This window comes from Macrotis lagotis, chromosome 5 (genome assembly GCF_037893015.1).
Source record: "Macrotis lagotis isolate mMagLag1 chromosome 5, bilby.v1.9.chrom.fasta, whole genome shotgun sequence".
In the NCBI taxonomy this organism is placed as follows: Eukaryota; Metazoa; Chordata; class Mammalia; order Peramelemorphia; family Peramelidae; genus Macrotis; species Macrotis lagotis.
Window position 1 is genome coordinate 148,947,207 of NC_133662.1, and position 27,253 is coordinate 148,974,459.

The 27,253-nt window shown below is 34.6% G+C and overlaps 1 protein-coding gene across 6 annotated transcripts in view; it reads left to right on the forward strand.

Annotated features, from left to right (window-relative positions):
- ARFGEF3 (ARFGEF family member 3) overlaps positions 1–27,253 on the forward strand; it is a 215,606-nt gene that overhangs the window by 97,515 nt on the left and 90,838 nt on the right. For 3 of the 6 annotated variants that reach the window (XM_074187684.1, XM_074187686.1, XM_074187690.1), the window contains exons 6-9: positions 8,203–8,328; positions 12,986–13,108; positions 17,217–17,259; positions 19,770–19,848. In XM_074187684.1, coding sequence (XP_074043785.1) covers positions 8,203–8,328; positions 12,986–13,108; positions 17,217–17,259; positions 19,770–19,848 — 371 coding nt within the window. The remainder of the gene's footprint in view (positions 1–8,202; positions 8,329–12,985; positions 13,109–17,216; positions 17,260–19,769; positions 19,849–27,253) is intronic. The other 3 variants (XM_074187687.1, XM_074187688.1, XM_074187689.1) reach the window with 3 other exon arrangements.

The following is a 27,253-nucleotide window of genomic DNA, read 5'->3' on the forward strand; positions in this document are numbered from 1 at the left end:
TACCTTCCCCCTCTCCCAATAGAAGGCAATCTGATACAGGCTTTACATTTGCATCCATGATAAGCACAGATGGAAGATGAACTTGTTGTGAGAGAAAAATCAGATCCAAATGGAAAAAAGAAAACACTAGAGATAGCAAAATTACATGTTACATAAGACAACTTTTAAAAATTGAAGATAATAAGCTTTGGTCTTCATTTAAACTCCACAGTTCCTTCTCTGGATACAGATGGTATTTGCCATCACAGATCCCCTAAAATTGTCGCTGATCATTGCACTGATAGAATGAGCAAGTTCATCATGGTTGATCATCATCCTATGTTGTTGTTAAGGTGTATAGTGTTCTTCTGGTTCTACTCATTTCATTCTGCATCAGTTGATGCAAGTCTTTCCAGGCTTTTCTGAAATCCTTCCCCTCATGATTTCTTAGAGAACAACAGTGTTCCAACACATACATATACCACAATTTGTTCAACCATTCCCAATTATTGGGCATCCCTCAATTTCCAATTCTTTGCCATTTCAAAAAGAGCTTCTAAAAATATTTTTGTACATGTGGGATTTTTACCCTTTTTCATGATCTCTTAAGGATACGGGCCCAGTACTGCAGAAGCAAAGGATATGCACATTTTTATTGCCCTTGAGGTGTGATTCCATATTGCTCTCTAGAAAGATTGTATCACTTCACAACTCTACCAACAATGCATGAGTAAGACTTTTCCTTCCTGTGGAAAACCAAAACATTTACCCTTCTCCAATTCTACAGTATTATTTCATTCTCTCTGTTCTTTAAGATTACTGACAGCAGCTCAGTAATATCTTCTAAATCAGAAACAAAAACAAAGAAATTGAAACAAATGTGCCTAGTCAAACAAAGCAATTGGGCATGTTCAAAAAAATATGCTTTTCATTTTCATATTTGTCTAGTACTTCTTTGTGAGAAGGTGGGTGGAATTCTTCATCATGGTTGTCTGGTCTTTCTAAAGTGTTCCTTTCTTCCTAGACTGACTTCCAATAAAGAACTTTAATCCATTCTATTCATTCTTTCTCTCAATTCTTTGAAATTTGCTTTTCTAAAATCTAGGTTATATGTCAGAAGAGGCCCAGTTTTTCTGTAATTTTCTATCACACATGCTAAAATGGAATGATGATTTCTCTCAAAGTCTGCCATCATTTCTCCTATTACAATCACTTCTTGCTTCTTAGTGAAAATCAGTATTGGAATAGAAGTTCACATTTTTGCTTCCTCCACTTTTTTTTTAGGATTTTTGCAAGGCAAATGGGGTTAAGTGGCTTGCCCAGGGTCACACAGCTAGGTAATTATTAAGTGTCTGAGGCCAGATTTGAACTCAGGTACTCCTGACTCCAGGGCCGGTGCTATATCCACTGCACCACCTAGCCACCCTGCTTCCTCCACTTTTTTATGGATAAATCCTTAAGGCAAGGTAGAGATAAAGTTCCAACAGATGTGCTACTATAAGCATATACCTCTGTGCCAGAGACATACTTTATTTACCAAGCTCCTTATATGTTTATTCTTTCTGCTTAACTTCTCTGTTAGTATAATCAGATGATAATATTACTTCTTTTTCTGCTTTTTTTTGATATTTGCCTAAAATGTTTTCTATGCTTTCCTTATCTGAATTTCCTAATACAAGCTTATTTTCTTAATATACTCTAATTCTTCTTACCTATCCTGTTCCTTTTGAATAAGTTATCCCCTTCCAGAACCACAATAAGAGTCATGTGTTCTTATCCCATGAAATCTCAGTGTTGTCTTGGACAATTCTTGGGAGTAATAAGTAGTCAAACTTCTTGGAAGACACTGAGAGCCTTCACCCACAGTTATGTCTCACTTCTGTTACCCTTTCTCACATTATTAGCACCTTAACAATCCTACCCAAATTCCTTTCCCTGGTCTGCTTGATCTCTTGTTTTATTTAACAGTGACCTTCACTTTTTCTTTAATTCCTTCTTTTCCTTCTCAGGTCTTATAGAGTCTAGAGCTCAAAGGGAACTCAGAAATCATCTAGTCCAAATCTCTCATTTTTACAAATAAGAAAAATGAGGTCAGGTTGCAAAAGGAACTCAGTTCTATCTTCTGCTCTTACTACTCTGTGAAACTTGACTCATTTGCCTTCATTTGAATTTAGTCCCTAGCCTTATTTCAATTTCCAAACCCTGCGAGTCTCCCTCACAATTTTCATTTCTTTTTCCTTTATCTTGTCTTCTTCTTTATCATTCTCCTCTTTTTTTCCTTTTCTTACTTCTCCTTTTTCTCTTTCCCACTTCTTTCTTTTTCTCCCTCCCTTTTCCCTTTTTCTCTCTCTATTCCTTCTCCCCTTTCTCTCTTTCTTTCTCCTTTTTCTTGTCTCTCCCCCCTTCCTCTCCTTCCTTTTCTACTTATCTTTTTATCCTCTTCCCCTATCGTTTTCTCCTCTAACTTGAATCATTCTCCTGGTCCTCTCATCCAATCTTTCACTGAAGTTTGAATATAGATCATATAATATAGTCAAAGTCAAATAAATAGCTAGTTTCTGGTTCTAGAAGAACTAGTACTAGAAATTAGTTCTCTTGACTGCTTATGGTTCATTAAGCCTTCTACTATACCATATATTAGTTTCTCTAAGAAATATTAACTTTTCTTCAAACAAGAAATTTCAATTTAAAAGGAAGATCAATGTAAGGAAAGTATGATCTTATTCCAGTGAAGTTCCTAAAGCCATGATTTTGGGGTCCCTGAATGACTTTCCTACTCATTGAATCTTTGAAAACTGGCTCCATTTTTCAGTGCCAAAATGCTGCAGTCTGACTCCACAGGAATCTCTGTGATAATCTTCTAGCTCCTTTCTTTGAGTTTCAAGTAGCAGACCCTTTACAATGATTAAACTCTCAAATTTTTTTTATTGTAACTTTTTTTTTTATATATTTTTCAAGATAATGGGATTAAGTGGCTTGCCCAAGGCCACGCAGCTAGGTAATAATTACTAAGTGTCTGAGCCGGATTTGAACCCAGGTACTCCTGACTCCAAGGACGGTACTCTATCCACTGCGCCACCTAGCCGCCCCTCTTTTTATTGTAACTTTGAAGGATATTTTAAAACTACTTTTTAATTACTCTAAATCACCCTAGAACTGACATTTATAATAATAATAATAATAATTATTATTATTATTATTATTATCTAAGAGGATGCTATGCCTTTTTTCCTGCCAAATAATTAAATATCCAAGTACCAGAATAGGATACACTCAGAAACTGGTTCATCAGAAAATAGAAAGTATATTTGACTTCATTAGCCCCTTAATTATGAAATTCTAAGGTTGTTCTGCAACTTATTGCTTAGTTCTGGGCCTGTGATTTACTCTATGTAGGAAGACCCCAGTGTGGAAACCATCTTCATCAGTGCAGATTGGCAACTCCTATGTAATGTTTAGCTGGCCCTCATATTGTAGATTTCCTATTACATCACCCTGCTATTACAGCTTTAAATGATTTTTATGCAGAATAAATAACAATAATGATTATATAACAATGATAATAATAGCTAGATATAGCACTTTGAGGTTTTTTAAAACAATTTACATATGATATATGATTTGATCCTGATAACATCTCTATAAGATAGGTGCTATTCAACATTAAACAAGGGAAGAGACTGAGGCTCAAAGAGATTTGGTGACATTATAGTAATATAGTAAGGTTGGGTTCAAACTCAGGCCTTTTTGAATTCAGGTTCTGTACTCTATTCACTCTATCACCTATCTACTTCAGCATTTGGCACACGGTAGATTCTTGATTTGTTGACTTGAAAAAGGCAAATATCAACCTATTTTTAACTGGCTTTAATGACCTCCAAAATTATGAGTCAATGGGGAGACTGAGAAACAGAGGGGAATAAAAGGATTATTTCCCATTTCTATAGTGTTTTAATGTTTACAAACAACTATTTTTTAAAATAATCTTGTTATATTCCTGTTTTACAAATTCAGAAATTGAAGGTCAGGATGATTTAGGAATATCCATTAATTTACTATTTGCAAGTGCTACAGGCAGAATTATAGTCTAATTTTCCTCATTCCAGGGTCAACATCATTTCTCTACCAACTGAGTTATTAAAATAAGTGAAAGGTGTACAGAATTGCATTTTTGAAAATTGTAGAATACAAACAAAGAGCAAAAGAAAATACTAACTCTTGGGGAAACATGAGACTTGGTGGATTTCCTGAAGTATAGCCCTAGATTTCTAAGCTTCTATGGGAATGGAAAGCAAATAATCCCACAAAATGCCAGTGTCATATCAGTACCAGCAATCAGAGTTAGAATTGATTCAGGACATCATTAAACATTGATCTTACTCTTTATAATATCTTGAATCAGCTTATAGGACTACTGTCATGCCATAAGGAAAAGACAGTAAGCAAGAAATCACTCATACCTAAGGAACAGGATAATAGTGGCACCATGGATAGAAGTTCCACTTTGAAGGATAGTAATTATGTGCCTTGATTTAAATAATTTTAGGCAGCAAAGGATTAGAATATTCAGACATGTACTCCAAATAACTGAAAAATATTCCCTTTGTACAACCATGAAACCTCAGATTGATAATAATCTATTATATGTACACTATATTTTGATTGCTTTGGAGATTTTGCAAAGGGGAGAGTTTGCCTCTCAATTCATTTTTATACTTCAGTGTAAAAGGAAGTCTTCGTATTAAACATTTTCCTTTTTGTCCAGATTTAAGTGGATAGGTACTTCAATTCATCCTTGAAGATGGTTTAAATGTAGCATTTTGGATTGGGACTTATTGCTGGCCAATCAATGAAAGCCAGAATGATTTGGATGTAAGGTTTGGTTTATTTAAAAAAAAATAATAGAATAATTGAGTAGGAAAGAGGAATCCATCTGGAATCTATGAAACTGTGATTCTATGAGGTACCATGTCTGAAGGTCCTAAGACCTTCATAGTCAAATGGGTAGGTACCAATTGTTACTGACATCTCAAAGCAGTCAACCCAGAGATGCTTAAATGCTTAAATAGAATAATTGAGTAGGGAATTCACTTGACAGTGAAGTTCAGTATAAAACCAATTAATTCTACCCCTATACAATTAGGTTTCATGGAGTCAGAGAATCTTGGTGCTGGGAGAGACCATAAAGTTCACCTATTTTAACTACATTACCCAGAGAAGGTAATCAGATACTAATCTTGCCAAGTCACTTAACCTCCCTAAGCCTCGCTTTCTTTGTCTATTTAATGAGGATAATAATAGCACCCATCTTGCAGGATTGTTGTGAATATCAAATGAGATTTTTAAAAAGCACATCACAAACCTTAAGGTGCTGCATAAATATTAGCTTTTTATTTTATCACTAGTATTTTTTCCTGCCACATTATTGCTTCTCAATATTTTAATGACTGAAGTGTCAGAGAAATGATGTAGTTTCCCTTCTGACACATCCATGACCTTCCTTTTTTTCTATCACTTTGAAGAATTATTGCATAACTGTAGAACATTCAGAACACTTTCAACTTTTCTCATCATAAACTATTAAAAATATCAATTTATCCTTCTACAGTATGAAGTACTTTCCTCATAACCATTCTATAAAGTAAGTAGTACAAGTGTTTTATCCCAATTTTGCAGATGAGAAAACTTTAGGTTTTGGAAAAATAAATGTTTTGATCAAAGCTGCATAGGTAATACACATATGAAGCAGAAAATGAACCCAATTCCCCAACTTTTAAGTCGCACACATTTTTCTTCAATACTTGCTAAAGAACCTGAAAATAGGCTATTTTCTTAATCATATGATACATAATACTCACTTGGGTATCTCTGTTCACATAAGAAATCACACCCTTGCCCTGCCCAAAGGAATGTAAATTTTGATAGCTGAAACTTTGCAAGATATCTTGGGGCTTGTGGACTAGGTTTCTTTTTTTTTCCCCCTCTTCCCTACTCAATTATTCTATTATTTTTTTAAAAACCAAACCTTACATCCAAATCATTCTGGCTCTCATTGATTGGCCAACAATAAGTCCCAGTCCAAGCCTCACTTAGTCATTTTTTAGGGTTGGTTTTTTTTTTTTTTTGCAAGGCAATGGGGTTAAGTGGCTTGCCCAAGGCCGCACAGCTAGGTAATTATTAAGTGACTGAGGCCAAATTTGAACTCAGGTACTCCTGACTCCAGGGCTGGTGCTCTATCCACTGTACCACCTAGCTGCCCCACTTAGTCATTTTTTGTAAATAGCAATTGCGTCTGTTTTGGCCAGAAAGCCCAAGTGTCTTTAACTCCCAGATTGTTTTTTTTTTTTAACTAGGTAAAAGAGTCTTTATTTTTTTTTCTCCCTGATTTCTTACCTAGTCTTTATCACTTAATGGGCACTGCCTCAGACAAACTGAGACCTGAAAAACACCCTAATTGTAAAAAGATCAAAGTCTCCCCCCCTGCATCCCGGGCCCTCTCCAGTCAACCAATCATCTATAGCTTGCCACTGAACCAAGATGATTCTGGAGACTCACTTTACAGAGTCCTTCCTCACTTAAATCTGGTTCATTTGAAAATCAAGACATTACCTTCCTGATGGCATTGATCCTCTTCAAGAATGAAAGAAAAACAACTCACTTGATATCAGAACATTATAATGTTGCCACTAGTAGAATTGGAATAGATGGTCTCTTTGCCAAGTTGATGAACAGAAGTAGTTTCATTTATTACTAAAATATCTCTTTACTAGACTATGCAATTCTTTAAATGATCAAATTATTTTTTTCTTTGACTATTTTTATTGCTTTGGCACTAATATTTCTGATAAGTACCTTAAGTAAGTCATCAAGGCAGCTGATAAATGTTCAGTCCCTTGATGTGATTCAGCCAGGAAGACTGTTCTGTATTCTCATTTGCTAGGCTGGCTGTACTGGGTTCTATGGAAATATTTTATTATTAATCATCTAGTCATATTTTCCTCCAATCCAAAACTGGGCAAAGGAAGCAGGATTTATACCCTAGAACAAACGGAGCCCAGGTGACTAAGTGAAACATCAACCAGAAAGGAGATTTCACTTCATCCTCAATTTCCTAAAATTTATCTCTTTTGACATTGAAGCATCTCTGGGTTGACTGCTTTGAGATGTCAGTCACAATTAGTTTCTACCCATTTGACTATGAAGTTCTTGGGACCTTCAGACATGGTACCTCATAGAATCACAGATTGATAGATTCTAGAGTGGAAGGGACTTTAGAGGCCATTTAATCAAATCTTCTCACGTTATAAATTAAGGAACTGAAGCACAGAGAAGTTAGGGAACTTGCCCAAGATAATAAAGATAGTAAGGGACAAATCTAAGCTTTGTACTAAGATTCTTTGACTTCTCTTCCAACTGTACCATTGTCTTTCATTCTATTTTTTTCTTTCCTTAAGAGCTAAGCACTCACTTTCCTATCATGTTTGACTCATTTACATGAAGGTCAAAGAACATATTTGGCTGTAGAGGGCAGGCAGAATTTGAGATTAAAATAAGCTACCTTTCTTTTTTTTTTCTGATGGACCATAGGGCAGGAACCAAGTCTTAGGCTTCTTCATATAAACCATGACTAGCACCTAGTAGGTGCTCAACGTGAGTCTCTTATCTGATTTGGACTTTGTCCATTGGATCACAAAGAGTTGAATGCACCTGAAAGACTGAACAACAGTAAGAAGCTTCCTAAGGCAAACAGTCTCAGATTCTCTTTTTTTAGGCATCACTGACTTTAAAGTATACATTGTTTCATCCAAGGAATACTGTTCACTAAACTTTCTAAATAGGGAAATATCTATACATATGACAATATGTAGTTTCTGATGATTGCCCAGCTTCATGAACAAAATTCAAATAAAGTTTTTTCTTTAAATTTGTGCATTTATGTTGATATGTAGGAAATCCACTGTTTCTAGTCACTGAAGGCAACTTATTTAAGCTTTAGGGTTCTGTTGAGAATCTGTTGCTACCCTACCACCCCACCCTTCCACCTTCCTTTATATAGTACTGTTGTTATTCATCAGCCCACCTAGTGGAAAAGTAAATTCTTTCTTGCTTCAGGTTTGTTCATTTGTCCTTGCACCCTTGTTCATTTTCATTTTTTTTCTTGCTTTAAGGATGGGAAGGAGATGTATATTTTGCTTCATTAACCCTTTGTATTTTTGCTCTTAGTTGTGTTTGGCATGTCATAAAGTTGGATGTCCACGAATGCATGAAACGGTCAAATTATCCATTACTCAGCTCCTCACTGCTCTGTGTCATCGTCCTTGTGCTCCTGTGCAGGTGGCTTTGCCCAAGGTATTGAGCTTGGTCCTTGGTTCATGAGCAAGACTGATGAGTTGACATCTCAGTTCTACCCTATGAAAGTGTCAGTATTGGGGGGAGCACAGTTTTGGAGCAGCTGAAAGAGGAAATCAAGGAGCCCTTTGACTGAAACTCAGCCTGCAAAGTATTGGCAATGTCTATAACTTCATTTTTTTAGCAGTTCTTGGAGGTGAAGAAAACTCAGTCCTACAGAAATTCAATGATTTTTGAACTCATTGTTCTTAATGATTATTATGAGTATCATAATTCTAATCCTTAAACTGGGATGTTTTTACAAAGTCTTATTTCAAAAAAATACATGTACTTCATTTGAAATCAGTACTGTCTGAAAAAAAATCCAGATGGCTGAATTCATTAACCAAATTTGATAAATTTTAGAAGTGAATATTTTCCACTTAAACTTCACTAAAAGTTATATAGTAGAACTTAGAATCTTTGCTTTTGACAGGATCAGGAAAGTTCAGGAACGGTCAGGTTCATTTTATACTGTTAGAAGAATTCAATTTAATTCCACATTTATTAAGTATCTATCTTGTGCCAAGAATCGACCAAAATGCTAGGGATTAATGATGAAAAATGAACAGATCCTGTCTTCAAGAATCTTATATTCTGTTAAATGGAATGGAGTCAGGCTACTTTTGGCTCTGTAAGTTAGGTACTATTATTTAATGTATTATATATGCAGATAAATTCAGTGGATAGAGTGTCCAATCTGGAATCTGGAAGATTTATTTTCTGAATTAAAATCTGATCTCAGGCACATACTAATTGTATGACTTTGGACAAGTCACTTACCCCTGTTTGCCTCAGTTTCCTCATCTGAAAATGAGCTGAAGAAGGAAATGGCAAACCATTCCAGTATCTGCCAAGAAAGCCTGAATGGGGTCATGAAGAGATGGAAATAACTGAACAACAGCAACAAATACACACACACACACACACACACAAACATACACACATATACACACACACACGCATTTATTTATATATCTCTCATTTTGTTATAAGCAATATTTATTCATCCAACTCTTACTTTAAAAGTGAAATTACCCCCTGCAAATTATATGAAAATTTAAAAACTTCATGAATAAAATAAATTCTTACATTCTAACAGTAAAAATAAATTATATTTAGTGTCATTTTATTTGATATTGAAAACTAAATTTAATAAAGAAATTGAAACCAAAAATATTGACTTGGAATTTAGCTACTTTTTCTTGTTCATTTTCTTCAGAATTGGTAATTCCATATGATCCCAAATTGTATATAGGTTGACTTTCATTATGTCTATAGGTGATACATATAATTAAAGTATGTGAAATTTAAGAATCATGTTTATCAATTTTACTTGAGGTGTTTGTTCACATTTGTATTGTTATATACTTTCTTTTAAAAAATCTCATTTGTTGGTCAAATTAAATGTATCGACATGCTTTTGATCCCAGAACTGTAATTTCATAGATTTTATTTTTTCTGCTTGAATAAGTGCAGTTACCAGTAATGAAGAAAACCCCCTAAGCTTGATGTTATCAGTGCAGAGGTGTCCAGGTGATACTGGAAAGACCTACCTCAAAAAGGTCAAAGTCTTCCATTGTATCCTGGCCAACACTAGTCATCCTGTTCCTACTATATGAGACCACTGGGTTCAGATGGTACTGAAAAAGATAGTGAGAATGGCATCTTTGCACAATACCCCCTTTGCCAACCATTCTGAGTTGACTCATAATGGTAGTTTAAAATAAAGATAATAGTAGAGTGACTGAAGGGCAACTTTTTACAAAACTACTTTGTTATGAGTTAATTGAAAAATCACCTCACACTAGCCTCATTATCTACATGATGAAATTATTCATGTTTTTAAAAAGATAATGAAATTGAATTTTGATCATAGGAAGAGTTTTCTTTTTTTGTATGATGTAATAACTTAGAAACCATTTAAGTATACTCAGTATTCCAATTGGAGTCTCCAGGCAAATTCAATGGACATTTGCCACTGTTTTCATGGGGTGGGAGTTGAGAAGAGGAATGAGACTGATTCATTTGCCAGGTGGATAAAACCTATATGTTGAATATGAAGTTTGTTTATCCTGACTCTGAGATAGACCTCTTTACCATACCATCCTGACTCTCAGTGGGTAGTTGCCATGGTTATAAGCTTTTAGAAATACAAAACTACTTAAGTATATTAAAAAAGAGAAAGACTTGGATAGAAAACCAAGGGTTAGTCTTGGGGTCTGGAAGACCTCAGTTCAACTTTTGCTTCTGAAATATACCAGGATGTTCCTATGGTCAAGTCAATTAGCCTCTGTTTCCCAGTGTTCCATAATATTATTAGTTACACAAAAGTTTCTGATTTGCATTATGAAGGGAGTTTGCACACTGGGAATACCCTGTATTGATCAAAATATATTAACCTACCCCACACCCAACAAAAATTAGAGAAAAATATTTGCATTCAGAGGATGCCACTGATGAAGCAAAAGCCAACTTGGAAAGTGTTCCTAGGATCTTATGAATAATTTTGCATTATGAAACACAGATGGTATTATCAGAGTGTACATTATGTTATGAAAATCTGCTTGTGTTCAGTTGGAATATTGAACATGCTTAAATGGTTTCTAAGCCATTACATCCTATGAAAAAGCAAAACCTTTTTATGATCAAAATTCAATTTCATTATGTTTTTTAAAACATGTATAATTCGACTATATAGATAATGATGTCAGTGTAAGGTGACTTTTAAATTAACTCATAACAAAGAAGTTTCATTAAAAGTTGCCCCTTAGTCATTCTACTAGTCATTATCTTTTTTTTAAACTGTCATTATGAGTCAACTCAGGATAGTTGGCAAGTATGCTTTAGATTTTAAGGGCTCATTCGGAGTAATTGAAAGCATTTAGAAAGGAGAAAATTTGAAATCAAGGCATTTTTTTAATTCAATTACCAGCCAAGTGCTACTGCTTCATGGCTTGGTTGAAATTTTTCCTGCCAAGTAGTCAAGCAGTTACTTTCCTTAGCAGTCCAACTAATGATTTTCTGATTGAAATCTTCCACTTTAAAAAAGAGAAACATTATATTATATATAAAACAATATATTGGTTAACACTATTGAAGAAAAGTTAACATATCCTCAGAATAGGAGTCATTGGCCCTAGGCAGCATTGCTTTCTTGTCATAGTTTTAGCTATGTACTATGACAGTAAAATTAATTGTTATGAACTATTGAAATAATACAAAGTGAAATAGAGAAAGGAAAGGATGTTTATGTGTATGTACATATATATATACATATGTGTTTATATGTGTATTTATATATACATGATTATTCTAGAGATCAAAAGTATCAAACATATTTGCACATGCAGGTCACATGTATTCCATAAAAGTTCTATGTGGCACAATCTAGGTGAAAATAATGGGAAATATTTATTTAAATATTCAAATAAAATAAAATTTAATGTTTAATATATTACTAGGAAATAGTAAACAAAATACAATAAAGCATAGATGATGCTAATATGTAGTTTTCAAGGTCAATATGAAGCCCTCAGGAATTCTTAAGTAGGGTTTAATGGTCTCCATTTCTATGGAATTTGCCATGTCTTCTATAGATCAATGACTTCCTTTATGAATTAATGAAAAAAAGAATGCAAAAGGCAGATGTGTTTTCTCACAGAAGGAACAAAATTTAAAAATACATAAAAGTTGTCATCATAATTGTATAAATACATTTTCATACCCAAACCATTTCTGTAAACTCTGGGGCTGATTTAAAAAAAAAACAGTTTCCATTTGAACCATGGCATAGGGAAAGGCAATTGTTTTTGGACAGGCTTATATTGTTGTGAATTTTATTTTGAGCGAAATTACTTGATAATATGCAGGATTCCTGATGGCAGGTTGAAAATGGAATCAAGAAAAACTGAGTTAAAACTAGCCTCAGTCACTTACTAGTTGTGGAACCCTAGGCAAATCATTTAATTGCTATTTGCTTCAGTCTCTTTGACTTTAAGATGGGGTTAATAACCACACCTAATCACACAGGATTATTGTGAGAATCAAATGAGATAATATTTGTAAAATATTAATGCTGTACTTTGCACATAGTAAGCAACTTATAAATACTAGTAATTATAATAATAGTCATTATTATTAGTAATTTCTGTTTGCCTCAGTTTTCTCATCTGTAAAGTAAGGATAATAATAATACCTACCTCTTAGGTTGTTGAGAGGATAAATTGTGATAATATTTTTAAAGTACATTTCAATCCTTAAAGGGTTGTAAAATCCTAACTATTATTATTATTAATTATACTGTGATTCCTCATTAATGTTTTTCCTATGACTCCCTGCAACATGGAGCCAGTTTTGAAAATCAATCACCATGTAAAAACCTAGCAAAATAAAACTGCCAAACTAATACATTCTACCTCCTTAAAAAAAATAAAAAAAGAAGACATTTTCTTGGGATCAATAACATTGTTGGAAATCTAAAAGAGCTAATCCAAAATTAGGCTGACTTTCTGTACCAAAAGGAACTTGGCATCCTCTTGTGTTGTTCTTTCTAAATGTTTTGATGAACCTCAATCTACATCGTATGTGTGTGTTGCTGTCTTATTTCCCCCCCCAGGTATGCATTGAGACGTACGTATCTAGCTGTCACCAACGTAGTATTAACACTGCTGTTCGGGCAACTCTCAGTCAAATGTTGAGTGACTTGACTTTACAGTTACGGCAAAGGCAGGAGAACACGGTGAGCCTTGAAGCATCTGCACACTGATGATGTCCTTCATGTGTGACTGCATGCCATCTACCACCCTTCATGGCTCCCCTCAACACTCCCAAGCCTGCACCTTTGTGACAACAAGAACTAGAATTTAAGGGTTTTTAGAGTGAAGTCAGAAGGGTATTCACAAATTTTGTTGTTGTTTATTATTTGGAAGATTTGATTAGTCTTTTTTAGATATTGGATATGATATTTTGTTTTCTATTATTTCCTCCTGCAAGGTCTATTTAAAAATTTTATATTTAAATTTTATTTCAGGACTTTAAACAAATTGTCTGATTGTTTTAAAAAGTTGTTTCTCATTTTGGGTTCCTCCTCTCACCCAATTTTTTTTCTGTGACAGGTTACTAACTAGTATACTATATGCTGCTAAAAAGTCAAATTCTCTTAAAAAATGAAAATAAGGTTTGAGATAACTTTTAAATAAGGTTTTGATAAATAAAAATTTTAAAAATAAAAATATTTGAGATACTTTTTAATTAACATTTCAATCAATAAAAATAAATCATCAGAAGTTTTGCATATATATGTATATATATATACATATATACACACATATATCCAGATCTCTGAACTGGAGGTGTGTGTGTCATTTTTCCTTCATTAATAAGTGATAGAGAAATGATTTCTCTATTAATACCATAAAAGAAATGGCCAAGCTTAATTATTGTGCTATGTCATGGTTAAAGGAGAAGGCATATTTACAAAGGAAATATTGTTGCCTTTAGATGAAACAGATCCCTCAAATTAATAAATATGATTACATGTTTAAGAGTTCTCTGAGAAGGAAACAACAGGGAATATTGTTCACAGCCTTGGATGTCTGGAGAGAGGATTTAAACCTGGGTCTTCTTGATTTTAAAGTGGGCTCTTTTTCAACAGGTCAGCAGTGGATAGAGTACTGAATTGGGAGTCAGGAAGATTTCATTTTTCTGAGTTCCAGTCCAACCTCAGAAATTTACTGGCTGTGTGACCCTTGGCAAGTCATTTAACCTTGTTTGCTTTAACTCCTTCATCTGTAAAAAAGCTGGAGAAGGAAATAGCAAAAGATTTCAGTATCTTTACAACCCCAATTGAGGTCACAGAGTCAGACATGACTGAAAATGACTGAACAACAAAAAAAGAATTATCCCTCTTTTTTTTAAAAAAAAAAAGTAAGGTACCTTTTTCATATCAATCCATATAGTTTTTTGTTTTTATTTTTTTTTTTTGTAAGGCAATGGGGTTAAGTGGCTTACCCAAAGCCACACAGCTAGGTAATTATTAAGTGTCTAAGTCGGATTTGAACTCAGGTACTCCTGACTCCAGGGCCAGTGCTCTATCCACTACGCCACCTAGCTGCCCCAAGATCAATCCATATAGATGAATAAGTAAGATAATAGCTACAATTATACTGGCAAATATAATAAATATTATAATATAATTTAATATGATATAATATTATTATATAATATATAATTAATATAATATAATACAGATTATCAGTCTTTGACCTTCAGAGTTATTAACAATTAGTTGAGACAACAAAAAAATTCCTTCAACCATAAATTATTACATGTTTGACCAGGTTACTGGTCCAGGTTTTCACTGAAAATTCTGGAATAGGCTGTGGTCAGACACAGCATTCCAGATTACATGAAATTCTGGCTTTTCCCAGGATCTTTCATTCCATAATTTTAAGGATACCTAAAGATATGTCTCCTTATCCCAGAAGCATTATTTGTTGATTGCTATAATTTCATGCATTGAAAAAATCATCTAAGAGATCCACATTTTAGCGTCCTAAAATGGCTTTTAAAAATAGGAAAGGGAAGGGAACAAGAATTTCCATTGATGGTATTATTAGGGAGGAACATTGTATAGTAAAGTCAATGAATCAAATAGCATTTATTTATTAAGTACTTATTATGTGCCAGGGACTATACAAGTAAGGCAGAAATAGAGCCTGCTCTTTACCCAGGAAGTAAATACGAAAGACCACTAGACTTGGAGTGAACCTAGACTCTTTTTACTGTGTGATCTTAGGCAAATTACTTAATCTCTTTGAACCTGGTTTCTTATCTATGTTGTAAGGATAATATTGCTTTTAATATATACCTTACAGAGTTGTAGGAAGAAAATTTTTTCCAAATCTTAGTGTACTATATAATTATCAGTATCCCTAGTGTAATAATAATAGTGATAGTAGTAGTGGCAATAATTAATGGTAGTAGTAGTTGTAGTAGTAGTAGTAGTAGTAGTAGTAGTTGTAGTAGTAGTAGTAGCAGTAATAGTAGTAGTAGTAGCAGTAGTAGTAGTAGCAGCAGCAGCATTGTAGTAGTAGTGATAGTAGTAGTAGTAGCAACAGTAGTAGTAGTGTATTAGTATAGTAGTAGTAGCAGCAGCAGCAGTAGCAGAAGCAACAGAAGCTATTGTTATTATGAAAATATTATTTGGGAAAATGGGGTGGAGAATAGTTTGCATAGAAAATTTCATTCTTATGTGTTTCTAACTAAAATATATCACTTCTTAAGGGAAAGGAAGGAATATAACTAAATTTTACACAGCTGTGTGAAGGAATCATACTTATTATTAAGTATGTATAGAAGGATATGATTTCAAATGGAGGAAAAATACCTAGATTGATAAAAAAAACAATTGTCTGAATAGCCAGTCAACCAATTCTTTTTTCTTTCTAGAGATGATCTTTCAAATTTAATGATGAATTCAATCCAGTGTTGTCATTTGACAACTGAACTGTGCAATGTCATTCTTATGAACTGCTCATTTAAAATCACAAATTACAAATGAAAATATGAAGCATAATCTCTTGTCTATGGAGGCAGTGGAGTATGGTGGATGCAGAGCTGTCCTTTTAGATAAGAAGAACTGAGTAAAGTCCTAGATCTGAAACCTACAAGCTATAGGATTTGGGCAAATTATTTTAGCACCTTTGTGTCCCAGAGAATTAATACTGTAAATAAAACCCATGGAGGGAGTTTCCCCTCCCAGAATTTTCCATACTAATGAAGTAATTCACAGATTTAATTCCCCTCTCCCCCAGAAAAAGAATATCTTATACAGTTTTACACCTAAAAATATTTTTTATAATGTCTTCTGGCTATAGAAACTACACATATTTCCCAGAAACTAATTTGAAACACCTAAACTTTCAATATCTATGAATAAAGGATTCCAAGAAAGGTTTTATGTGTTCCTTTTAAGTTATATGCAGATCTCCTAGATTTCCAAGAAGCCCTAACTCTCATAAAAGAAGAAAAAATGTAATATTTGTCACATTTAAAGACATCTCTACCAAATTGCTCTGTGTGAAAACATACCCCTGTTTTCATAGGTAAACACCCACTGTTATTTATTAGGAAAGGTTCTTCATCCCCTCCTCTCCCCCAGCCATTCTATGGCTACTGAAATCTCCTTGAACAGGAAGTAAAAGTATAAAAATTTATCTTTTTTCTCTTCTTGTTTTATGTTACTATAAAGTGAAATATATTATCATCATGCTATATTGAGTATGTTAAAACCAGATGAGAATGGCTGACTTGTTTATTTAGTTATTAAAATTTAATATTCTGTCCTTGAGATAAATGAAACAGTATGACTGACCACCTTTCAGAAGGAAATGGTCTTTGGTTTTTGCATGGTGCATATAAATTTATGATAATACTCTTATTGGTCCCATTTGTGACCAAAGGGTATGCTAGGTGTGAGACTGGTGGCCAGTAGCCTTGAAATGGAATTGCCTCTCACACAAAGCTAAGTGACACACCTGTAAATTAAATCAATGTTCTTTGCTTGATGGGTAACACAATAATCATGAACCAACAATGAAATATTATAAGGTTAATAGTCCCTTAAGCAAGTAACTTCATAAAAATTGTACAGGGTCTAGAATCCTTTTTATTTTTCATAAGCTCCCTTGAAAACAGAAAAGTTGTGGCCAGAGTTAAAAAAAATGTATAGACTAATCAGGGAAAGATCTTAAATCATGTCGGGCACTACCCTTATTCTTGTTTTTTTACAGCTATGATTTCTTTAACTGTTTGTTCTAATTTTGCTGTTCCTCTTCCTTCACTAGATTATTGAAAACCCAGATATTCCTCCAGATTTGGAGAAACAAGGTATTTAATTTGAATTTTTTTGTGATTGTTCTTGGGGGCTTATATGGGCATATTTTATTTTATTTGGGGCAACTAGGCATCCCAGTGTATATAGAACACTGGATCTCACCTAGGGCTCACTTAAGTTCAAATCTTTTCTGTCCCTGGGTAAGTCATTTAACTTCTCTGTCTCAGTTTTCTCACCTGTAGAATAAGGATAATAATAGTACCTACTTCTCAGAACTATTGTAAAAGTAAATTATTATATTTGTGAAGTGCTTTACAAATCTTAAAACACTATATAAATATTATTTTTATTATTTTGTTCTATCAATTGATCACTTGCTTAAGATTCCTATCTCAACTGGTGCTATTGTTATTTGGATTGCATGCAGATTTATATATTTTCTATTTATTTCCTTTACTTCATTATTATATTTTCATCTTATTAATAACTTGATTGAAACATGTCAAAATCATGTATGAGCTCAACCAGTATAGTTTTATTAGACTAGAAGTTTAAAAAATCTAATTGTAAAAGTTTAAAATAAAAGACACAGAGCTTTAATAATTATAAAATATTTAAATATCTGTTCTTTTCTATATTACGCTTAATTTAGGAGAGATGAGTGGGAAGGAAGTCAAGAGAAAAAAAAGGGAATAAATAAGAAATGTGGCTGGTTGGAAGGAGACACAGAGGAGGAACTAATTGATTCAGAGACTCCAAGAAACAATACAAGGAAGAATAAGGCCCTTTTAAGCAAGTGAGCAAACTGGAAAGCATAATATAAACTACTTGGAGAATGAGGAGATCTTTGATTAATTAAATTAAGCTAACCTGGGCCTTGGTAGGAATTGGGGACTATAATTGAATTCTGACTTATTAGGTAAATTATTCTAGTCTTACCCTACTATCAATCCTTAAAGTAGTCCTATGGATAGAGTACCAGCACTGGAGTCAGGAGGACCTGAGTTCAAATGTGACCTCAGACATTTAATAATTACCTAGCTGTGTAACCTTGGGCAAGTCACTTAACCCCATTGCCTTAAATAATTTTTTTTTAAAAAGGTAGTCCTTATGACTAAGTTATAGTACTCTTGCTTATAGAGAATTCTCTACACCAGTGAAATCCCCAAGTCTAGATATATTCTTCAAAAAAATACTTCTGGGGCAGCTAGGTGGCGCAGTGGATAAAGAACTGGCCCTGGAGTCAGGAGTACCTGGGTTCAAATCAGATCTCAAGCACTTAACAATTGCCTAAGGGTGGCTAGGTGGTGCAGTGGATAGAGTACCAGCCTTGGAGTCAGGAATACCTGGGTTCAAATCAGATCTCAAGCACTTAACAATTACCTAGCTGTGTGCCTTGCAAAAACCTAAAAAAAAAAAAAAAAGTACTTCCCTTTACTCTCTTAATAACTATTGACTTCTGCTGGTAGTTTTTTATCTCTCTATTCTTTATCTTTGAGAGGCTCTACTCTGAATGAAATAACTAGAGAAACTCACTATGGGAGTAATTATTCCCTGGGACTTGATGAGGCAGTGACTAGAGCAGTAATACAGTAATAGTACAGAAACTAAGTGTCATCAAACCATGTACTGGAACTTTCAAAGGAAAGCATATACTCTTTTTTTTTAATACTTTAATCCCAAGGTTTTCCTTTTTTTTTTCTCTTTGTATGTGCCTTTCTCTGGTTCCCAGCATTCTTCCATTCTTCTTGGCCATTGTAGTATAATCATTGTCATTAATTCAAGAATCTGACAATTCACACAGTTATATTTTTTAGGTTTTTGAAGACTTTATGTAAAAAAAGACAATATTAACTCCATTATTCCAATACTAGCTTTCCATTTTGTGAATTTTCAGGTTATTGTTTTTTCCTTTTAGCCCATTTTCACTGCTCTTCCCTCCAGAACAAGGTGACTTGGAAACCAATAAGGAAATGAGATTCTCTACAGTTTTATTTAATTTTGTCTTTTAAAAAGGCACTAGCACAATGTCTTGTTCACTATTGGTACTCACAAAGTATTTGAATGAATTTACTATTAATAATCAAAAGCTAACTATATTTTAGATAAGCCTAAAATGATGATTACACTGTTTTAAAAAAAAATTAAAGTGTGTTGTAAAACAATTTCCCCTGCAAATTGGATATTTCAACTTGAGTTTTAGTGCTTCGGTACGAAGCCATATGGGGAAAATCTTTTTCTCCTGAAGCTAATACATCAAAGATAAAAGTGCCTCTTTGGCAGAATTCTCATATGAACTTGGGGACAAAGCATCAGATTTCTTGTCTTTGGTGCTCCAGTGCTCAAGATGTTTCTGTGTCTCACTCCTATCTCTAAAGTTTTTTCCCCCCCTTTCCTTGTGGAATTTCTTCTTGTTGCTGCTATTTTTCCTCTGGTGGGCTGCAGGCATGTCCAATCATGGGAGCTCCAGAAAGTAGAAAATGTTAAAAATTATGAAGTGATTCTGTAGATACTGTGGGGTCTATTATGTCACTTTTATTCTTTACTCTTTTCTGTTTTGAAGGTTCAACTTTAGAAACCCTCTGTGATGATGTTGTCTCTGTCCTCTCCGTCCTTTGTGAGAAGTTACAAGCTGCAATAAAGTAAGTGTTACAAATGCCATTTTCTTTGGGCCTCAAGGACTTGTTTGTTACATTTCTGTCCAGAACTGAACTTTAAGATTGTTTTCTTATATTATTTGTAGTTTACCAAAAGATATATATAGTCAGCATTTCTAAAATACTTTCTGCTCTACATAGAAATCGCATTTGATCCTCATTCTCGTGATGCTATTATTATTGCCCATTTTACAAATTATTCATTTGAGGCTGGGAGAGATTAAACAGCTGGTTTAGGATAACTTTGCTATTAAGTGTCTGGAGCAGGTTCAAACTCAGGTCTTCCTGATCCAACACATATACATATGCAGGTATGTATATATATGTATATGTATATGTATACATATATATATGTGTGTGTGTGTGTGTGTGTGTGTGTATGTGTGTATAACTTTTATTTACATATATAATATGTGAACAATACATAATATTTAAGAGAATACATTGTACTATTTTGTTTGTATATAACAAATGTAATATATGAGACAAATAGTATATTATATAATATATTGCACTATTTTATTTTATATAACATGCAATATATATATTATATATATATGAATGAATAATATATATATTTATTTGGAGTTTTTTCCAATGAGAGTCAGATTGTCAGACACCAATGATCATTTTCCAACTTGCAAAAAATTCTACCATGACCTTCTCTTGAAAAAAAAAAAGAGGGGTTTTATTGATAATTCTGGTTTGTTAGGGGTTTTTTTAGTTTTTTTTTTTTTATTATTTTTTTTGCAAGGCAAATGGGGTTAAGTGGCTTACCCAAGGCCACACAGCTAGGTAATTATTAAGTGTCTGAGGCTGGATTTGAACTCAGGTATACCTGACTCCACGGCTGGTGCTGTATCCACTGGCCCTCATAGCTGCCCCTATGGTTTACTTTTTAACATTATTGTCTTTTCCCAAGAATTTCCCACCAAGTAGAAATCTTTTTTTTAAAAAAAAAAAAACAAAGAAGCAGGTTTGCTAGGTGGTGCAGTGCATAGAGCACCAGCCGTGGAGTCAGGTATACCTGAGTTCAAATCCAGCCTCAGACACTTAATAATTACCTAGCTGTGTGGTCTTGGGCAAGTCACTTAACCCCCTTTGCCTTGCAAAATCCTAAAAAAAACCCAAAAAAACAAAGAAGCATCATTAATTTATGGAAGCAAAACACATAGCCACAATGACCCTGTCTGACAATATATGCTTCCCTTCTCTGTTGAAGGAAGGAAGACCCAATTTATTTTCAGTCCTCTGGGTCAAGTGACTGGTCATTGTATTAATCTGTATTCTGATATATTAGGACCTTTTTCACTTCTATATTTTTGGGATCATTACCACATCCTCTTTTCCAGTATAGTTTATACATATTTTGTGTCAATGAGGTGTGTGTGTGTGTGTGTGTGTGTGTGTGTGTGTGTGGTAATGTAATTAAAATTTTATGCAGTCAATTTCCTTTAAAAGACCTCTTGATAGAATGATTTTCTAGTTATGGGCAGATATCTTCACTAGATGCACATACAAGAGTATTCACATATTTATTACTCCTTTTGCAAAGATATAAATCCTAAGAAGGCTTTTTTTTTGGTGTTGGATTTTTCTAGTTGACAGGTGGTATAGGCTCAAACCATTGAAATTTCAGAGGGAGGGTTGAGAAACTTGTGCCAGATTTATAAATAGCAAATCTTTTAGTTATTCAGCATTCTGCCAACCAGAAGTCCCTGCAACTGGGAATTTTGTGCTTATAAAAATTCAATTCCACATTTATTGAGAATGTGCCACATGTCTAAAACCTTTCAGTGCCCTGAGCATAGTTTTTACTGAGTCACTGCCTGAACCATCTTAAATGACTTTACGTGTAGCTATAGTAATAATGGCTCATGGTGAGCAGCTAACATCCAAAATGTCAGCTAAGCCAGAGGCTCCTCATAAAGTGAGAATTTACCCTCACTAATGAGCAAATTAATGAGCAAGAAGAAGTTCAGTTTTCTCTCATTGTCTTGGGAACTGCAGAAACACGGGCCAGGAAGAAATTCAAAGTTATCTAAAAACTTTGTGTTTAAATTATAAATGTAAATGTTTCTCTGTTTCTTTCTTTGGCAGTTGTTGCTTTACAGTCTTGTCATGCTGTGATTAGGAGAGCAGAGTTATATATTTTTAAGTTATATATATATATATATGTATATATATTTAAGAATGCAGTTTAATATCTATAGCTACTCCTTGGTGTATAAATACCTGTTTTGAATCTTGGTTATCTGGAGAGTATTTCATCATTTTGCTGTTGTGATATAGGAGGCAGGAAACAATTCTTTTTGTGTTTAAATTGCATGTATTTATCACATTGCTCAGTTTTTTAAACTATCAAGATTTCTAAGATATCTAACTCAATGATTTGACAGTCCTTGCAAAATTGATTTTCTTTCTCAACTTCTCTCTTGATGATATTGGAAAGCCCTTCTTGCCTAAGATAGGACATAAATATTTAGTGACTGCAGTTCCACTTATAGTACCATACTCAGCTATAGAAGCACTGAGTCTACCTATATTATTAATTAGACTTAGTTAAGGCAAATTAATACTGCATTTAGCTCCAGGGAGAAGTAAAACATTTTAGGAAGGTTTTTATGGGGTATTAAAAAGAATCTGTTTTCAAATACAACTTGTCAGACAAATTTACCCTATGTAGCCTTTAGGGTCTATAAACCAGACCTTTGGTTTTAATGGAGCATCTGTAATAATTTCTTAGTTCACCTGTGGTTTTTTTGGCTCTCTTTATTTAACCTGAAACAAAATCTAAGAAAGGTTAATCAATAAACATTTATTAAGGATATAAGGCTTGGACTAGGCCTTGTACTGAGCTTGGGTACACAAAAACAAAGTTAAAATATTCCATGTCTTGGAAGAGTTTGGTTAATAAGTGACATATAATTATTAATAGAAGAAAGACAAGTTAATATCAGAAGTGGAGTGCTAGTCCCTAGGGAAGTTCAGAGGCAGCCTCATATAAAAGGTGGTACTTGAGGATTCTAAGAGGTGGAGGTGAGGAGAGACTGGATTCCAGATATCTTCTGCCACTATTTTCTTCTTCCCTCTAATCTCAGATGAAGACATGGCCCTTTCCCCTACCCAAGCCAGTCTTTTTACATGAATACATCCCTGTTCCCATCCCATACTGATGTCCTCAGTAAAGTGCTCCCCAATATCCTGTCCACTTTATCTTGTTGTCCCTCACTTTTTTATGGTTTCTTTCCTACTTTCAAAATATATATGATTGTGTCTCTCCCATCCTTAAAAACTCTGACTTGATTAATCCATCCCCACTAGCTATCATCCTATTTGTCAACTCCCCTTTTGTCTTTTTTTAAAAAGATTTTATTTATTTTGAGTTTTACAACTTTTCCCCTAATCTAACTTCCCTCCCCCCACCACCACAGAAGGCAATTTGTTAGTCTTTACATTGTTTCCATGGTATACATTGATCCAAATTGAATGTGATGAGAGAGAAATCATATCCTTAAGGAAGAAACATAAAGCATAAGAGATAGCAAGATCAGACAATAAGATATCAGGGGTTTTTCCCCCTAAATTTAAGGTAATAGTCCTTGGTCTTTGTTCAAAGTCCACAGTTCTTTCTCTGGATACAGATGGTATTCTCCATTGCAGAGAGACCCAAATTGTCCCTGATTATTGCACTGTTGGAATGAGCGAGTCCATTAAGGTTGATCATCACCCCCTTGTTGCTGTTAGGGTGTACAGTGTTTTTCTGGTTCTGCTCATCTCACTCAGCATCAGTTCATGCAAATCCCTCCAGGCTTCCCTGAGTTCCCATCCCTCCTGGTTTCTAATAGAACAATAGTGTTCCATGACATACATATATACCACAGTTTGCCAAGCAATTCCCCAATTGAAGGACATTTACTTGATTTCCAATTCTTTGCCACCACAAACAGGGCTGCTGTGAATATTTTTGTGCAAGTAATTTTTTTACCCTTTTTCATGATCTCTTCAGGGTATAGACCCAGTAGTGGTATTGCTGGATCAAAGGGTATGAACATTTTTGTTGCCCCTTGGGCATTCTACTCCCCTTTGTAGATAAACTAGAAGCCACACATGCTTTCTCTGATTCCTTTCCTATTAACTGTCTACTGAACCCTCTGAATTCTGATTTCTAACCTCATCACTCATCTGAAACTGGCCTCTCCAAATGATCTTTTAATTGCCAGTTTAATGACTTTGTATCAGAAAGAGGCACCATGGATAGAGCCCTTTGACAACGTTGATCACATTCACCTCTTGGCTATTCTTTCTCCTCCGGATTTTCATGACACCATCCTATGTAGCCAACCACATCTCCCTAGTTCCCTTTGTTCATTCTTCTAAAATGTATCCAATATCCATAGATGATCCCAAGGTTCTATTCTGGCCATTCTTCTCTTCTCCCTCTATACTGTCTTACTTGCTGATCTTATCAGCTCCCTTGGGTGCAATTACCTTTTTTATATAGATGATTCTCAGATTTTTATAGACAGCTCTCTTCTCTCTCCAAAGCTCCAGTTTTCAGCAGTAACTGCCTTTTGAATGTCTTATCTCTATTTGTTTATTTTGGAGGCATCTCAACTGCAACATGTCCAAAACAGAACTTATTATATTCAAAATCCTCCCTTCTTTTTGCCTTTCCTATTAGTTACTATCAAGAACACTATCCAGTTACTCAAGCTAGGAACTTTAGCATCATCTTCAACTCTTTATACTCACTCAACCCACATATCAAGTCCATTGGTAAATGTTTCAGTTTCAGTCTTCACATCTGTCATATACATCTCCTCTTTTCCAATCATACAGATGCTGCTCTAGTATAGGCACTAATCTAATCAATTGAAATAGCCTTCTAATTAATGAACTCCTTCTCTGCTTGCTTCTTCCCCCAGCAGTCCAACCTCCACTTAGCTGCCAAGATGATTTTTCTAAAGCATAGGTCTGACCATGCCATGACCTCCTGGGCATGAACTCTAGTGGCTCCTTATTTCCTTTAGGATCAACCATAAAGTCTTCTCTTTAGAATTTAAAGCTGCTCATAACCTAACCACTTCTGTATTGTATTCCTCTCTACACTCTATGATCCTACTTAGAGTTCTTTAATAGGAACCTTCTCTCCCTTTTTTTGAAATGTGACTTCTGTTAGATTATAAGTTCCTTGAGGGCAAACATTTCTGTGTCCAGAGTGAACACATTTTAAGCATTTAATAAATACTTATTAAATGAATTTTTTAATGACTTTGTGCCGGTTCACTGACCTTCATCTTCCATCCTTCTGATATTGTGTTTCTAGGTTTCTTCAAGACTCACAAGACTGTTATTTTAGAGATCTCTTATCTTCCAGCATCTTTCATTCTATGAAAAAGAAGATATGTTCTGAAGATGTAGTGAATAAGTTGTGGTTTCTTAAAACACTCAGCTTACATCTCATCTTCTCTAGCTGCTTCCCATCCCCCTAACTGCAAGGGCCTTTTCCTCTAAGATTACCTTCTATTGTTTTATATCTCTTACATATCCCTACTTATTCAATTGTTGAATCCTCCATTATAATGTGAGGCCCTGAAGAGTAAGGACTGCTTTTTGCCTTTCTTTATATCCCCCTGCATTTGGTATAGTGGTTGATTGACTGGCTGACTGTTGGGAATCGGATTATCCAAAGGCATGGAGACTAGAGATGAGGTCAAGAGTGTTACAAAGACTTAAAAAACCCAATTCTTTCAATCCAAACCATTCCCTGGAACTCTTCATACAATGGCTACATTAACTCCAGCAGCTGCAGTTTCAATCTTGAAGGAGTCAACAAACCATGAAATTCTCAAACAAAGGACAAAGTGACTCATGATTCTTCTAAGTAGGCAGCTTGCTTACTAGGGCTTTTCCGGTGAGATAGATGGTTGCTAGGATTCTTCTTTTTTTTAACCAATTCTTGGTTGACTCCTGAGAGTTGGTAAATAAGAAAAATATTTGTGTGTGTGTGTGTATGTGTGTGTGCATGTGTGTGTGCATGTGTGTGTTGTATGTGTGTTTATACACAACGTAAAACTGGCTGTAGCTAGAAGGTATTGATTTTAAATAGCTCCTTTAATGACATGACACATTCAGGACACTGAGCTCCCCATTTTCTAGGTTGCTGCAACCCCCTGAAAAGCTGCCACAATGAGTCTCCAAGGAGACTATAATACTATGGTTACCTTGGTAATACTTTCTGCTGCCAATGTTTCCAGGGATTTAGAAACTACACTTTTAGTAGTGTCTTATTTTTGCTGAAATGTACAGAAAGAAATCCCAGTTGAAAGTCAAATAACATTTCAAGAACCTTTAGATTCTGAAGCTATTCAGGAGTATGCCAAGACAGGGTGATTCTATGATGATTGTCTTTAAACTTGTCATTTCTAGAACAATGGGTTTAGAAAGGGTCTCACTCCTTCAAGTATCAACACTTTTACAATTTTTTTCTTTTTTTTCTAAAAGTTTCAGGTTTTGAATGGTGTTAATTAATCAGATTCCTTATTGATGGTAACCCAACACTGAGCTTCCAGAACACATATCATGACACCCACCAAAGTAGTCTGCCTGAAGTTGCTTTAAAGTTGACTTGATATTTAAAGAACCATGCTGATTATTTGATTATCCTATATATTTTATCTCCCAGAGTCCATGATAGATTCAGAACGAAATAAATGTTCCCTTCTCTTAATTCAATCATGACATGAGTTCTAGTCCTCACTGCCTCTCTTCTAGACTACTGCAATAGCCTATAGTTGGTCACACACACACACACACACACACACACACACACACAAACACACACACACACACACACACACACACACACACACACACACACACACAACTCAGTAACTCTAGTGGCTTCCTATTACCTCTAGGATAACTATTAAAACCTCTATTTGGCATTTATATCTCTCCAACCTGACCCTTCCTTCCTTCCTCTCTAGTTTTCTCATCTTTCCTCCAAGAATTCTACAATGGACTGATTGACTTTCCCGAACTCCCCACCTTGCCTTGAATCCTCTGCTTCCTCAGGTCTGCCTCATAGAATTCTTGGTTCCCTTCAAAATTCACCTTCAAACATCACCTTTCCTACCACCCCTCTCCCCAACCCCAGGACCCAATGACTTCTTCCTAAGGTTACCTTCTATCTACTCAATATATCCTGTAACATATTCTGTATGTTCCTATTTGCTTCTATGTCATCTCTCCTTCAGAATATGGGCTCCTTGACAATCTTTGCTTTTCTTTGTAAACTGAGTATTTTGCAAAATGTCTCATATAGTAAGTACATAATAATTGCTTCTTGAATGATTGAGTGAAAATGTGAATTCATTTATATTAG